This window comes from Mytilus edulis, chromosome 2 (genome assembly GCF_963676685.1).
Source record: "Mytilus edulis chromosome 2, xbMytEdul2.2, whole genome shotgun sequence".
Classification (NCBI taxonomy): domain Eukaryota; kingdom Metazoa; phylum Mollusca; class Bivalvia; order Mytilida; family Mytilidae; genus Mytilus; species Mytilus edulis.
The window spans coordinates 56,887,385-56,904,277 of NC_092345.1; the positions used below are offsets into that span (position 1 = coordinate 56,887,385).

Sequence of the window (16,893 nt, forward strand, 5' to 3'; positions counted from 1 at the left end):
TCAAAGAGACAACAACCCGACCATGTAACAGACATTATGTTTTCTGGTCTGCGCATCCGTTCGTCTGTTCATTCGTTTGTTCATTCGTTCGTCTGTTTGTCTGTTCATTTGTCTGTCCTTCTTCAGGTTCCTTATGATATGATCATTCTAATTTTAATGCAAAATTACAGGTCTGACCCTAATTTCACTGTCAACTGAACACAGAAAATGACAGGGCATCTGTGTACTATGGACACATTCTTGTTGTGATTTACTTTTATCTTTACTGTAATTCTCTAAAAGTATACTTTTTTGTCAAGCTTTTTTCAAAGTTAGACAATATCAGTTATTGTCCCAGTCAGTAGCTGCATATACTTCTGTTACCAAAATTTAAGAGAAAAAGGTTAAAGTAAAGAGGTTAAGTGTAGCAGGACACTGCCATTCTAACAATTTAAAAATTGACAGTGCAGTAATGCATGAAAGCAGTTACTTTTATCATATCTATGTGAACATTATTTTCAATGCTGAAAGAGTACAGATTTGTCCAGATATGTGCAGATTTTTTTCAGTTTTATGATTAAGTGTAATTTGAAGCTGCATAATTACTTATCTTAAAAGAAAGCATTTACTTGTAGTGACAGAAGAAATAATAATTCACACAATTTTATGGCCAGATTTCTCAATTCTTGATTAGGTTGGTCCACCATTTTCTTGTGGGTCTGTTTTTGATGGCACAAGAGAAGGATATGTTGATTTAGGAATGTGGTCCCCTGGCTCAGTCTACACAATGGCTGCATGGGTTAGACCAGACAAGGCAGATGGAGTCAGAAGGGTAAGTATGTATACAATATACAGTCACAAATTGAAACCTTTGCTCAATTTCACTGCTTACAATGTTATATTTTGTTCTGCAATTAAGAAATATATCTCTGAAAAGCTTTTTAAAATTCATAACACAATATAGGCTGAAAATTTATAAAAATATACCAAATAAAAAATCAGTCTACAAGAAGTGGTATTGACCATGCAATAAACAAAAACTTTAAGATTTTAAAATTTTGATAACAGCCTTATGAATGTGAAAGAAGACTGTTTCTACCTTCTGGATTTAACTTTATAATAGGCGTATTGATCCCTAAGGAAATAGTACACCTTCATGAGGGTAGAATTTTTACTAGTACTAAACCGAATACTATTGTATGCTTTTAGAAAGTGACAATTTTCTTCTTTTTTAAAATTAATCCACAAAATATAGTCACTCTGTTCTTAGAAGCCATCAGGAAAAATGCAGATAATATTTATTTTGAACTTTATTTCAAAATCAATGCCTTTGGAAGAAAATTTGATGATAATTTAAATGAGCATTAATCTGTATGTAGCAAATTGGAAAAGAAGGAAGATTGAAATAATGTACATATGTTTATTTTATTATTGCAGACAATAATTGGAGGAGTGGGTGACTGTCTAGATTATGGTATCTATCATTTTGAGAACTTCTGGGTTTACTACAAAGGAACAGACAGTGCATGTACTCGTGGAATTGACACAGGTGTCAGGATCCAGACTGGAGAGTGGTATCTAGTGGCAGCAATCCAGAATGGCACTCATGTTATAAGTTATGTTAATGGTAAACAGAGTGCTGTTAAGGTATGAGATGTATTGTGTTGGGCCATATTATTTTTGTCGAGCCTGCAACTTTTGTCGCAGAAAGCTCGACATAGGGATAGTGATCTGGCGGCGGCAGCAACAGCGGCATTAGCTAACTTCTTAAAAGCTTTATATTTTAGAAGGTAGAAGACAGGGATGCTTCATACATTGTATATGGATGCCCCATGTTATGAAGTTTCCGTCAGTCACATGTCCAATATCCTTGACCTCATTTTCATGGTTCAGTGACTACTTGAAAAAAAAGTTAAGATTTTTTGTAATGTTAAATTCTCTCTTATTATAAGTAATAGGATAACTATATTTGGTATGTGCTGACCTTGCAAGGTCCTCATGCCCATCACATATTTTTTACTTGACCTCGGCCTTATTTCATGGATCAGTTAACAAGGTTAAGTTTTGGTGGTCAAAACCATATCTCATATACTATAAGCAATAGGTCTAGCATATTTGGTGTATGGAAGGACTGTAAGGTGTACATGTCTAGCTGGCAGGTGTCATCTGACCTTGACCTCATTTCCATGGTTCAGTGGTCAAAGTTATGTTTTTGAGTTCTGGTCTTTTTTTCTAATACTATATGCAATAGGTCAACTATATTTGGTGTATGGAAGTATTTTATTATCTATATGTCAGTCGTGCAGGTTTTATTTGACCTTGACCTCATTTTCACGGTTCATTGCTCAGTTTTAAGTTTTTGTGTTTTAAGTTTTTGTGTTTTAAGTTTTTGTGTTTTCTTTCTTATGTTGTACTGTTATACCACTGTCCCAGGTTAGGGGGAGGGTTGGGATCCCACTAACATGTTTAACCCCACCACATTATTTATGTATGTGCCTGTCCCAAGTCAGGAGCCTGTAATTCAGTGGTTGTCGTTTGTTTATGTGTTACATATTTGTTTTTCGTTCTTTTTTTACATAAATAAGGCCGTTAGTTTTCTCGTTTGAATTGTTTTACATTGTCTTATCGGGGCCTTTTATAGCTGCCTATGTGGTATGGGCTTTGCTCATTGTTGAAGGCCGTACGGTGACCTATAGTTGTTAATGTCTGTGTCATTTTGGTCTTTTGTGGATAGTTGTCTCATTCGCAATAATACCACATCTTCTTTTTTATATTTGGTCTGTATTCTTAAACTATAAGCTATATGTCAAGTATATTTGTTGTATGGAAGAATTGTTAGCTGTAGATGCCTGCCTGGCATGGTTCATCTGATCTTGACCTCATTTTCATGGTTCATTGGTCAATGTTTAGTTTTCTTGGTTTATGTTTAGTTTATGTGACAGTTGTAATAAGGCTTTATATTTATGACTATCAACATAATATCAATGATTAGTAAAGAAGACGAGATATTTCAGTGTGCACTCTTGTTCTAGTTAATACAAATATTAAACCATTTTGCACTTCAGACATTTTAAGACTGTCTTTAAACAGAAGTATCATTTTAGTATGTTCTTGTCTAACCTACAATACATGTCTTGGAAGTCAGTGCATAATTGATAAAGTTGTAAACATATAATATTCAGGTTTGCTCAAATTAAATATTTATGATAGATAATTGGCATATAAGTTTACTGTTGTATTTAGCATTAATGCCTCTTAATTTTAAGCAGTATGTGAAGTACTTTGGGTTATATCAGACCCAATAATGCCAGGAGATGCAAGATTCCATACAAATGTGAAGCATGACAAAAATGTGTAAATCTGTGTATAACTTATTCTGTTTGTAGGTTAATCCGAATGTATTGCCAACTACCAGTGGTTTATGGATAGGTGGAGAGGTTTGTTGTCCAACCAATAGATTCAAAGGAATGATCAAAGTAAGCTTAATTACAAAGAAAATATATTGAACTAAGATCAAATTTGAATTATTTACTAGGACCAAAACAAAACAACATTTTTTTAAGTGTCCACTGTTTGTATTACTATAATAGTGTTTATCATGTTCTATCTTTGAAAAAATATTTTTATTTATAAGAAATGATAATGGTTATAGATATGAGATTTTTGGTTACAGTTGTCAGTTTCTGATCAAGTTGGTATATGATAATTAGTTCACCAACTTGGTTTCTATTGATTTTCACAGTGTTTTGGGGGCTAGAATTTGATTTAGTCGATTTTTAGTACTAAGGGAATTAAATCCGTTGGATTTCATGACAATTTTGTATGATTAAGTCTTATTAACAGGAACATTTGTGTTGAACTGACACATCTAGTTTAAAAACAGAAATAAGCTATAAAACCTATCAATGATTTTATGAACAATAACATATCAGAAGTATGGACCTTAATTGAAAGAAATTGATTTAGTGTAATAACTTGTTACTGTGATGACCTTTTCTTGTTAAAATATTTAAAAACATTACTGAAAAATATTTTTTTTTTTTATAGTTTTAGTTAATTACTTGCTTTTGTTTAAGTTAAGTTTTATATATTTATTTATTTCAGACAGTCAAAGTATGGAAGCGACCATTACAAGTATCAGAGCTTGAGAAAAGTATGAATCATCAAGGAAATGATCAGGCAACAGTAAGTAAGAATATTTTCAAATGCACAAGTTTCACTTTTCTTCTCTGTGCTTATATAGACAATAACTGTTTAGTGTCTTTAAACATCAGCTGTATTTGTAGGAGGCTAGGAAACAAGGTTATTGTCTTTATCCTGCAATTAATTCTGTATATTATTTGTGTTTTGAAAGACACAAAAACACATGTTTTTCATTTGTTTTCAATTTGAAATCCCTTGAGGCCCGTGTAGTAATACGATACAGTAATCAAACATTCAGTTCAGCTGAAGACGGGTTCGCAAAAAAAGAATCTTGAATGGTCAACAATAATACATCGCTCAAGGCAAATAATTATCTGTTTTAATATAATAGCTTATTTCAACAGTAAAAACAAATAACAAAACATTGTCCAATTTGAAACAGGAGTGTACAAGTTGTCCTACGCTTCAGACTCGACATTCACTAAACATGCATGCTGAAATTGACATGGTTGTTTTTGTAACACAATCATACACATTCAAGTTTTGAAATTGATAGTTGTCATCGTAGAAAATACTGCAGTTCATGTGTGTATGTTATCAGAAAATAGTGTGATTCTTATTGCTCTAAAGAAATGTTTGATAACAAACAGAATGTATAAAAGAAAATTTAATCGTTAATTTGCAATTAATACGTCATTGGAATGCGACTTCTGCAATATACATTCTGAGGTCACGCAGGTTCATACAATACTCAGTCTGGCAGTGGGCGGTGTTTTAAAGCAATATCTGTATAGTATACAGATACAGCATAGCGATATCTGTAGGGCTGTATCTGTATAGTAGAACACCCAATTGCAAGATAAAATGCACCATTTGTATTTTTTACAGAAGCAACAGGCTACGCACGCATTTTTATAAGAAATCAAAAGAACATATACAATATTTTCTCACTTTATTCCTGCCATCGGACAGAGAATTATAAAATTTTAGGATCTTATAAATCGGTTTAATATGTATCAGTGCATTAAAAACATATGGTGCATTTATGATTTGTAATTTACAAATTGCTTCATTATAACACAGTATTTAACAATTTTTTGATAACAGGAGGAAGCATTGCATGGAGGCCTTGTAGGACAGTGGGAACTAGGGGAGGTGATCCAACCACCATGTGCTGGAATTGATCATGGTGGAGAAGACTGGACATTAAAAGATGGACAACAGATATCTGGTAATGGGAATGTTTTATACCAATCTGAAAAAAAACATATATGTTTGTTTTTATTTTTGTATTTCCATAATGTCATAGTGCAAAATTTTCCTTAGCATTTATTTGTCGCTTAATGCATCTGTCATTCTAATCTATCTGTCCTGCTTATTTTGTCTGACTGTCTGTCGGAAACTAACTCTTGCTGGATGAAATGTGGAATTTCCTTTGCTTTGTTTAAAGTCATAATAAACGAGTGACCGGTGAAAATAATGTTATTCTAATTCTTGAACCAATGCATACAAACATCATTAACTTCATATCATTTTTTGTGCCTAAATTTCGTATGATCGTCAATTTTTTTTTCAATCGGTCATTGTTGTTCTGAAAATGTGGCAGGTAATTAAAGTTCGTGTTTTGAAACCGAGGTTTAACGATTGTCACCTGTTTGTCAACAATGAACAAAAAAGGTATGGATATTGAGCATGTGTTTAACATGTACAATCAGATAATAGTTTATTTTAAGGACATCCATGTGTATTGCGATCACTGGATTTTTGTGAGATTGGTCACACTGAGGTCACTTTGCATACGGAAAATATGTCGGGGAATTGCTTTTCAGGAAGCAATTAAAATAAAGTAAACTTCTTCTAAATAAGAACATATTAAAGAATTTTCTTCCGAAAAAATTATATGTACATAAGTTTTATAATGAAAACTATCCATTGAGTTATAAAAAACATATGCATTGTTTTTTTAATTTGAGGTTTCTTATGACTAAAAAAAAACTTTTACTAATTGAAGAAACAAGGAAAATTGGTGAAGAAGCCTATTAAATTTGGGTCAATAGGTGAAAATTCTAGGTTGCTGTTTCTTGAAATTATTACATTAATTTTTTTTTTTTTGGGGGGGGGGGGGTAATTGTTTTTCTGATAATAATTTCATCTTATTTTGTTGGACAGTAATTAAACTATTTAGATGGATGATATACATTATATAAACATATCTTTTTGATACAATAAATTGATATAATGTATTTGCTAAATTAAAGAGAATTTTACAGCAGGTATATGAGTTAGAAATTTGAATTTGTATAAGGTTCAGAAAAATGGCCATTAGATTTAAAAAAAATCCTGATTTCAAACACAATTATCCAGTGTATAATGATACTTAGTGATTTTACTGTTCTGAAATTGAAATATTTTGTGAATATTGTGGAATATATTTTAGGAACTCATTGTAATATCAGTACATTTACCATACCCAGAGGATCTACTGTAATAGTGATTCCATACAATGGTACAACAGGAGGCAAACTAGAAATAGTGGCTGAGGTAAATCGCTATTATTTAAGGAATGACTGTAATATTTTTTCTGTCTATGAAGAAATAACATAAAAAATTTGGTGCACACTGAATAAACGCGTAGCGGCTTATTTAACAGTGTGCACCACATTTTTTATGTTATTTCGAAAAGACAGAAAAGATATTACAGTCATTTCTTATAATTTAATTCTTAAATTCCATTTTAAACCGTAGATTACCATGAAAAACCGTTGATGACGTCACGGTCTATGGGCTGTTAACAAAATAATGTCAGCCAATCAGAAGACGCGTTTCATCCAAAATTAAATTATATCTTTATAAAGTGAGCATTTATCATTTGATTATTGTTAAAAAAGTTGTCAGCTCTTTGGTTGGGTCGGGTTATAGTCTCTTTGACACATTCTCCATTTCCATTCTCAATTTTTGTCGAGCCTGCAACTTTTGTTGCAGAAAGCTCGACATAGGGATAGTGATCCGGCGGCGGCGGCTACGGCGGCGGCGTTAGCTAACTTCTTAAAAGGTTTATATTTTAGAAGGTGAAAGACCTGGATGCTTCATACTTTGTATATAGATGCCTCATGTTACGAAGTTTCCGTCAGTCACATGTCCAATGTCCTTGACCTCATTTTCATGGTTCAGTGACCACTTGAAAAAAAAAGTTCAGAATTTTTGTAATGTTGAATTCTCTCTTATTATAAGTAATAGGATAACTATATTTGGTATGTGCGTACCTTGCAAGGTCCTCATGCCCGTCAGACAGTTTTCACTTGACCTCAACCTCATTTCATGGATCAGTGAACAAGGTTAAGTTTTGGTGGTCAAGTCCATATCTCAGATACTATAAGCAATAGGGCTAGTATATTTGGTGTATGGAAGGACTGGAAGGTGTACATGTCCAACTGGCAGGTGTCATCTGACCTTGACCTCATTTTCATGGTTCAGTGGTTATAGTTAAGTTTTTGTGTTTTGGTCTGTTTTTCTCATACTTTATGCAATAGGTCTACTATATTTGTTGTATGGAATGATTGTAAGGTGTGCATGTCTAGTGGGCAGATGTCATGTGACCTTGACCTCATTTTCATGGTTCAGTGGTCAAAGTTAAGTTTTTAAGTTTTGGTCTTTTTATCTAATATTATATGCCAAAGGTCAGCTATATTTGGTGTATGGAAATATATTATGATCTATATGTCAGTCCCGCAGGTTTATTTGACCATGACCTCAATTGCACGGTTCATTGCACAGTGTTAAGTTTTTGTGTTTTGGTCTATTTTTCTTAAACTATAAGTAATAGGTCAACTATATTTGTTGTATGGAAGCTTTGTTAGCTGTACATGTCTGTCTGGCATGGTTCATCTGACCTTGACCTCATTTTCATGGTTCATTGGTCTTTGTTTAGCTATCTTGGTTAATGTTAAGTTTATGTGACAGTTGTAATAAAGCTTTATACTTAGGACTTTCAACATAATATCAATGATTAGTAAAGAAGGCGAGACATTTCAGTGTGTGCACTCTTGTAAAGGTATACTGTCAATATTTCATACATATTCAAAATTGTTATTTTCCTTGATGTTCAATTTCATTTTATTTTTTTGGCTACCAATTTTCGTGAATGGAGGAAAATTTGTATTTTCATGGATAATAGATATCATGGTTTTGCAAAAGTTTACATATAAGCCTATAGAAAATTTGTACATCTTTGAACATTTAGATTTCAGTTTATCTATACCCATGAAACCAACAAAAATGGGTATCAAACTAATCATGACAAATTCACAGTATCTGATATAAGAAGAGGTTAAAGTCATAAGAAACGAGTGACCGGTGAAAAATAACGTTCTTCCAATTCTTGAACCAATGCATACAAACATCATTAACTTAGTCTTCTATGCACAAATTTATCATTTTTTTCATGTAAATTTCGTGTAATCGTCAATTTTTTTTTTTCAATCGGTCAGTGTTGTGAAAATATGGCAGGTAATTAAAGTTCGTGTTTTGAAGCCGAAGTTTAACGATTGTCACCTGTTTGTCAACAATCGACAAAAACTCAACAAAAAAGCATGGAAATTGAGCACGTGTTTAACATTTAAATTCAGATAATAGTTTATTTTAAGGACATCCGTGCGTATTGTGAACCGGATTTTTGCGAGATGGGTTACACTGAGGTCACTTTGCATACAGAAAATATGTCGGGGGAATTGCTTCCTGGAAGGAAGCAATTAAAATAAAGTAAACTTCTTCTAAATATGAATAAATTAAAAAATTTTCTTCCGAAAAAAGTATATGTACATAAGTTTTATAATGAAAACTATCCATTTAGTAATAAAAAAACATATGCATTTTTTTTTTTGATTTGAGGTTTCTTATGACTTTAAAAACAAAAGTTTCAGACCAATTAAGCAGTTTTCTCTTAGGAACTCCATTTACGGCTAAAACTGTACCACTTTTACTATGAAATTTCGTAAACAATTTTTTTCCTATAATGGAAAGTTCATATGCAATACCATTTTTTCAATATGGAAGATATGGGCTGTTTTGTGTATTTTCAACAGCTATATGCTTGTAACTTCCCAGAGTTTAAACTTGTACTATCAATATTCTGTACTACCCCTCCTCTTCACTTTGGGTCTTGCTCAGAATTCAATTTCACCACTAATCATTGGTATTTATACTGGTAACCTTCCCAAATTATGTCTCTATGAGATGAAACATAGAGACCATATCTTAGAACCAGTAGGTAAATAAAACAAAATATCTATGGATATTTTATATCTCCCAAAAGAAGTATGGTTTGTGAAAAAGCTGTATTTACAAAGTACAACCTTTATCAGTACATTGTGATTGAAATTATAGTTGTAATTTACTAGGAAATTATATTTAACAGAGTATACAGATTGATGGTGTACTCAATGGTATAGGGGCTGGCTATAGAGGTGGTATGATACCCTTAGCAGGACAGTCTGGGCAACAGGGACAGTCTTATTCTGGTAAGCTTGAAGTTTTAGGACTTTGTATAGGGGCTGGCTATAGAGGTGGTATAATACCCTTAGCAGTATAGTCTGGGCAACAAGGGCAGTCTTATTCTGGTAAGCTTGAGTTTTAAGGACTTTGTATAGGGGCTGGCTATAGAGGTGGTATAATACCCTTAGCAGTATAGTCTGGGTAACAAGGCAGTCTTATTCTGGTAAGCTTGAGGCAGGGGTTAAGAAATTTTGTTATAGCTCACTAGCCCAGGGCTTATTGGTTGCAAGATTTTACTAGCCCTGTTTGAAGAACTACTAGCCCAACAAAACTGACTTGCTAGCCCTAGTATGCCTTACAAATTTAGAGTTTGCTGCAATAACAAAGAATCTATAAGTTTAACATTTTTTATCCATGTACGGCATTGTACAGTAGAGTTTTGCAAATTGGATATTTAAAACTCATATCAGCAAAGAATCCATTAGCATATAAATTCAATTAATCGATAATTGAATATTCACTGAAAATTCTGATATAATGAGTTGACCAAATCCGGGGATGATACAAGTCTTGACCACTGCTTTACGTGGGTATGTAAAAGGATTGGAGGGGGTTTTATCAGATACAGTTTGTGTAAAAGAATTATCAGCACATATTTTAAATTTATATCTGACAAAAGTAAGGTTTCTGCTGTCAAAAGCGATTCACATTTATATTGCAATAAATTAAGGAGGTTAAATCAGGTTGCATAAGCAATGTACAATACCACCCCCTGTACTGACACATCGATATTGAAGGTACAAGATCCACCCAGAGCTATTTGTTCTATTTTAAAACTTGTAAAAAATCAATTCTAATTCTGGGAATCCCGGATGACATAGTTGAATCTGATTGGATAAGAAGAAAAGTGATGAGGGGATTTTCCCCTTTCAATTTTAGAAACGCCAATAATTTTTTGTTACTAGTCCGTCGGGCTTTTTGGGTTACAAGTTTTGGTTGCCCGAGGTCTAAATGTTGTAGTCCCGGGCGTAGGGCTAGTGGATTTATTAACCCCTGTGAGGTTTAAGGACTTTGTATAGGGGCTGGCTATAGAGGTGGTATAATACCCTGAACAGTATAGTCTGGACAACAGGGGCAGTCTTATTCTGGTAAGCTTGAGGTTTAAGGACTTTGTATAGGGGCTGGCTATAGAGGTGGTATAATACCCTTAGCAGTATAGTCTGGACAACAGGGACAGTCTTATTCTGGTAAGCTTTAGGTTTAAGGACTTTGTATAGGGGCTGGATATTGAGGTGGTATAATACCCTTAGCAGTATAGTCTGGGGAACATGGACAGTCATATTCTGGTAAGTTTGTGATTTAAGGACTTTGTATAGGGGCTGGCTATAGAGGTGGTATAATACCCGTAGCAGTATAGTCTGGGTAACAGGGGCAGTCTTATTCTGATAAGCTTGGGGTTTAAGGACTTTGTATAGGGTCTGGCTATAGAGGTGGTATAATACCAATAGCTGGACAGTCTGGCAACAGGGACAGTCTTATTCTGGTAAGCTTGAGGTTTAATGACTTTGTATAGGGGCTGGCTATAGAGTTGGTATAATACCCATAGCAGTATAGTCTGGGCAACAGGGGCAGTCTTATTCTTGTAAGCTTGAGTTTTAAGGACTTTGTAAAGGAGCTGGCTATAGAGGTGGTAAAATATCCTTAGCAGGACAGTCTGGGAAACAGGTGCAGTCCTATTCTGGTAAGCTTTGTTTATATTTTATGAATTTAAACCTACTTTGTACTAGTCCAGCATACTGATCCAGAATTTAAAGCTTGGGATCAAACCAACAAACGCAAGGTGAGCAGGACCCTATTAAGGTGGTTCTGTACAATAAGGTGGTAAAAAAGCACTGCTTGGTGTTTAAACATAGAACTTTGTGGTAAAAAGAACTGGATATTGAAATAATTGCCTATAGAAATTGATAGAATAAAGTTTTTTTCTAAGTTTGTGTCTTGTATATTGTAAAATCTCCATTTCAGTTTTATAGTGAAATGGAGAAACAAAAAACAAAAAATGCCTAATGTCACATTGTACAAACATACCAGTCTGTGATAAAGATAAATATAGTTTATAATGTTGTATTCTCAAACCCTTCATGTTTATTTGCAGGTCTTGGTCAGAGGAAAGTGTCAGATAATAGGGGTGGCGGAGGGGGAGGTGTGGGTGGTAATTTTAGAGCTGATCAGACAGGAGAACCAGGAGCTGGTGGTGGATATGGTACTGTAGGGTAAGTTTTTTGAGGGGATAATCATGTTGGGGGAGGTATGGGTGGTAATTTAAGAGCTAATCAGGCAGGAGAACCTGGAGCTGGTGGTTGATATGGTACTGTAGGGTAAATTTGTTGAGTTGATAATTGTGGTGGTGGTAGGGACGGTGGCTGGTAATTTTAGAGCTGATCAGGCAAGAGAACCAGGAGCTGGTTGTGGATATGGTACTGTAGTGTAAGTTTTTTAAGGGGATAATCATGTTGGGGGAGGTATGGGTGGTAATTTAAGAGCTAATCAGGCAGGAGAACCTGGAGCTGGTGGTTGATATGGTACTGTAGGGTAAATTTGTTGAGTTGATAATTGTGGTGGTGGTAGGGAGGTGTGGGTGGTAATTTTAGAGCTGATCAGGCAGGAGAACCAGGAGCTGGTTGTTGATATGGTACCGTAGGGTAAGTTTGATGAGTTGATAATTGCGGTGGTTGTAGGGAGGGTGAGTGGTAATTTTAGAGCTGATCAGGCAAGAGAACCAGGAGCTGGTTGTTGATATGGTACTGAAGGGTAAGTCTGTTTTTCATACAACATCAGACATGATGAAGAGGTTGATGGAATGCTATGACAGTGACGTGAGGGAAGTTGATTCAATAACTCTTTAATTATTGTCCTAGAAATATGAAAAATTTTCATTACAATAATATTGTGAAAATTTGATAAAAATATAATTTGTGACGTCATGAATTTCTTTTTTTCTCGCATAATTTGGCAAAATTTATGACAGTTTTCTGAGAAAAAAAATTCAGAGACACCACTCTTTGCCAATAAATACTTTTTCTGAATTATTGTTTCTTTTATACCATATTCATTACTTTTCAATGGGTAAGGGATGTTGTCGGCTTATGTGAAATAATGTAAAAAGGTAGAAAAAATGACAAATTCATAGAAAAATGGACTAAAATTTAATGATTTCTTTTTCAGACTAATATATTCATAAATTTAACGAAGATGAATAAAAAAAAAAATATGGTGTTAATAACAGTACATTAAGCAATTTATACACATAAAATTTACTCAAACAAAAGAAATTTGAACAGTACCCCTTTACAGTGCCATTTATTTGAGTTACTGTCTCTTCTCTTTTGTTGAGTAAGTTTGCATATCAGAGTTGAGAGGTAATCAACTCTTTTGACATCTTTATGAGTAAATATTTAAAATTGGGCATGAAAAAAGCACAGTGATTCTTCTTTTTAGCTCACCTGGCCCGAAGGGCCAAGTGAGCTTTTCTCATCACTTGGCGTCCGTCGTCCGTCGTCGTCCGTCGTCGTCCGTCGTCGTTAACTTTTACAAAAATCTTCTCCTCTGAAACTACTGGGCCAAATCAAACCAAACTTGGCCACAATCATCATTGGGGTATCTAGTTTAAAAAATGTGTGGCGTGACCCGGTCAACCAACCAAGATGGCCGCCACGGCTAAAAATAGAACATAGGGGTAAAATGCAGTTTTTGGCTTATAACTCAAAAACCAAAGCATTTAGAGCAAATCTGACATGGGGTAAAAATGTTTATCAGGTCAAGATCTATCTGCCCTGAAATTTTCAGATGAATCGGTCAATTGGTTGTTGGGTTGCTGCCCCTGAATTGGTAATTTTGAAGAAATTTTGCTGTTTTTGGTTATTATCTTGAATATTATTATAGTTAGAGATAAACTGTTACAGCAATAATGTTCAGCAAAGTAAGATCTACAAATAAGTCAACATGACCAAAATGGTCAGTTGACCCGTTTAGGAGTTATTGCCCTTTATAGTCAATTTTTAACCATTTTTCGTTAATTAAAGTAATCTTTTACAAAAATCTTCTCCTCTGAAACTACTTGGCCAAATTAATCCAAACTTGGCAACAATCATCTTTGGGGTATCTAGTTTAAAAAATGTGTGGCGTGACCTGGTCAACCAACCAAGATGGCCGCCACGGCTAAAAATAGAACAAAGGGGTAAAATGCAGTTTTTGGCTTATAACTCAAAAACCAAAGCATTTTGAGGAAATCTGACAGGGGATAAAAATGTTTATCAGGTCAAGATCTATCTGCCCTAAAATTTTCAGATGAATCGGTCAATCGGTTGTTGGGTTGCTGCCCCTGAATTGGTAGTTTTGAGGAAATTTTGCTGTTTTTGGTTATTATCTTGAATATTATTATAGATAGAGATAAACTGTAAACAGCAATAATGTTCAGCAAAGTAAGATCTACAAATAAATCAACATGACCAAAATGGTCAGTTGACCCGTTTAGGAGTTATTGCCCTTTATAGTCAATTTTTAACCATTTTTCGTAAATTAAAGTTATCTTTTACAAAAATCTTCTCCTCTGAAACTACTTGGCCAAATTAATCCAAACTTAGCCACAATCATCTTTGGGGTATCTAGTTTAAAAAATGTGTGGCGTGACCTGGTCAACCAACCAAGATGGCCGCCACCGCTAAAAATAGAACATAGGGGTAAAATGCAGTTTTTGGCTTATAACTCAAAAACCAAAGCATTTTGAGGAAATCTGACAGGGGATAAAAATGTTTATCAGGTCAAGAACTATCTGCCCTGAAATTTTCAGATGAATCGGTCAATCGGTTGTTGGGTTGCTGCCCCTGAATTGGTAATTTTGAAGAAATTTTGCTGTTTTTGGTTATTATCTTGAATATTATTATAGTTAGAGATAAACTGTAAACAGCAATAATGTTCAGCAAAGTAAGATCTACAAATAAGTCAACATGACCTAAATGGTCAATTGACCCCTTAAGGAGTTATTGCCCTTTATAGTCAATTTTTAACCATTTTTCGTAAATTAAAGTTATCTTTTACAAAAATCTTCTCCTCTGAAACTACTTCGCCAAATTAATCCAAACTTGGCCACAATCATCTTTGGGGTATCTAGTTTAAAAAATGTGTGGCGTGACCTGGTCAACCAACCAAGATGGCCGCCACCGCTAAAAATAGAACATAGGGGTAAAATGCAGTTTTTGGCTTATAACTCAAAAACCAAAGCATTTTGAGGAAATCTGACAGGGGATAAAAATGTTTATCAGGTCAAGATCTATCTGCCCTAAAATTTTCAGATGAATCGGTCAATCGGTTGTTGGGTTGCTGCCCCTGAATTGGTAATTTTGAGGAAATTTTGCTGTTTTTGGTTATTATCTTGAATATTATTATAGATAGAGATAAACTGTAAACAGCAATAATGTTCAGCAAAGTAAGATCTACAAATAAATCAACATGACCAAAATGGTCAGTTGACCCGTTTAGGAGTTATTGCCCTTTATAGTCAATTTTTAACCATTTTTCGTAAATTAAAGTTATCTTTTACAAAAATCTTCTCCTCTGAAACTACTTGGCCAAATTAATCCAAACTTGGCCACAATCATCTTTGGGGTATCTAGTTTAAAAAATGTGTGGCGTGACCTGGTCAACCAACCAAGATGGCCACCACCGCTAAAAATAGAACATAGGGGTAAAATGCAGTTTTTGGCTTATAACTCAAAAACCAAAGCATTTTGAGGAAATCTGACAGGGGATAAAAATGTTTATCAGGTCAAGAACTATCTGCCCTGAAATTTTCAGATGAATCGGTCAATCGGTTGTTGGGTTGCTGCCCCTGAATTGGTAATTTTGAAGAAATTTTGCTGTTTTTGGTTATTATCTTGAATATTATTATAGTTAGAGATAAACTGTAAACAGCAATAATGTTCAGCAAAGTAAGATCTACAAATAAGTCAACATGACCTAAATGGTCAATTGACCCCTTAAGGAGTTATTGCCCTTTATAGTCAATTTTTAACCATTTTTCGTAAATTAAAGTTATCTTTTACAAAAATCTTCTCCTCTGAAACTACTTGGCCAAATTAATCCAAACTTGGCCACAATCATCTTTGGGGTATCTAGTTTAAAAAATGTGTGGCGTGACCTGGTCAACCAACCAAGATGGCCGCCACCGCTAAAAATAGAACATAGGGGTAAAATGCAGTTTTTGGCTTATAACTCAAAAACCAAAGCATTTTGAGGAAATCTGACAGGGGATAAAAATGTTTATCAGGTCAAGAACTATCTGCCCTGAAATTTTCAGATGAATCGGTCAATCGGTTGTTGGGTTGCTGCCCCTGAATTGGTAATTTTGAAGAAATTTTGCTGTTTTTGGTTATTATCTTGAATATTATTATAGTTAGAGATAAACTGTAAACAGCAATAATGTTCAGCAAAGTAAGATCTACAAATAAGTCAACATGACCTAAATGGTCAATTGACCCCTTAAGGAGTTATTGCCCTTTATAGTCAATTTTTAACAATTTTCATTAATTTGGTAAATTTATGTAAATTTTTACCAAATATAGTTCTCTGTTACTAATGGGCAAAGTTCATGATAGATATAATTGTAAGAAGCAAAATCGTTCAGTAAAGTAAGAACTTCAAACACATCACCATCACCAAAATACAATTTTGTCATGAATCCATTTGTGTCCTTTGTTTAATATGCACATAGACCAAGGTGAGCGACACAGGCTCTTTAGAGCCTCTAGTTTAATATATAGATTTTGGCAAGGTATAAAAAAAATTTATCTGAGGAAATATTTAGTGATAATCTATCTAATGAACTGCTAGAATAACAATAACATAGTGTCATGTAACCCTGAATTGAATAGCATTAATTTTGTGTATTCTAATGATCTATCTTTGTATTAATTAAGAAAATCTTCAGTAAAAATAAGAGGAGACAGAGCTGGTTTTGGCCAGCCAGGAAAGATGTATGGAGATGGATCTCTGAAACAGATGTTCTTAGGTTCAGGAGGAGGTAGTGGGGGTAGTGCTAAGGATGGAACTAAAAATCCTTCAGGTAACTTTATGTTCTTTTTATGCCCCATTGATGAGTATTAATTTTCTGGTCTGTGCCTAATAATGATAGTGCGATTGGGCATTTATGTACTTTAGACACATTCTTGTTATCATGTATTTAAGATTGTATACATGCTAAATTTATTCATGTCTTTGAGACTTTGC

At 34.2% G+C, this 16,893-nt stretch overlaps 1 protein-coding gene across 1 annotated transcript in view; it reads left to right on the plus strand.

The window, feature by feature from the left end:
* The window catches only part of LOC139512483 (uncharacterized), a 90,096-nt gene that overhangs the window by 32,724 nt on the left and 40,479 nt on the right, over positions 1–16,893 (plus strand). The window contains exons 14-22 of the mRNA XM_071300116.1: positions 674–811; positions 1,417–1,626; positions 3,366–3,455; positions 4,084–4,164; positions 5,230–5,353; positions 6,560–6,663; positions 9,536–9,638; positions 11,765–11,882; positions 16,584–16,729. Coding sequence (XP_071156217.1) covers positions 674–811; positions 1,417–1,626; positions 3,366–3,455; positions 4,084–4,164; positions 5,230–5,353; positions 6,560–6,663; positions 9,536–9,638; positions 11,765–11,882; positions 16,584–16,729 — 1,114 coding nt within the window. The remainder of the gene's footprint in view (positions 1–673; positions 812–1,416; positions 1,627–3,365; positions 3,456–4,083; positions 4,165–5,229; positions 5,354–6,559; positions 6,664–9,535; positions 9,639–11,764; positions 11,883–16,583; positions 16,730–16,893) is intronic.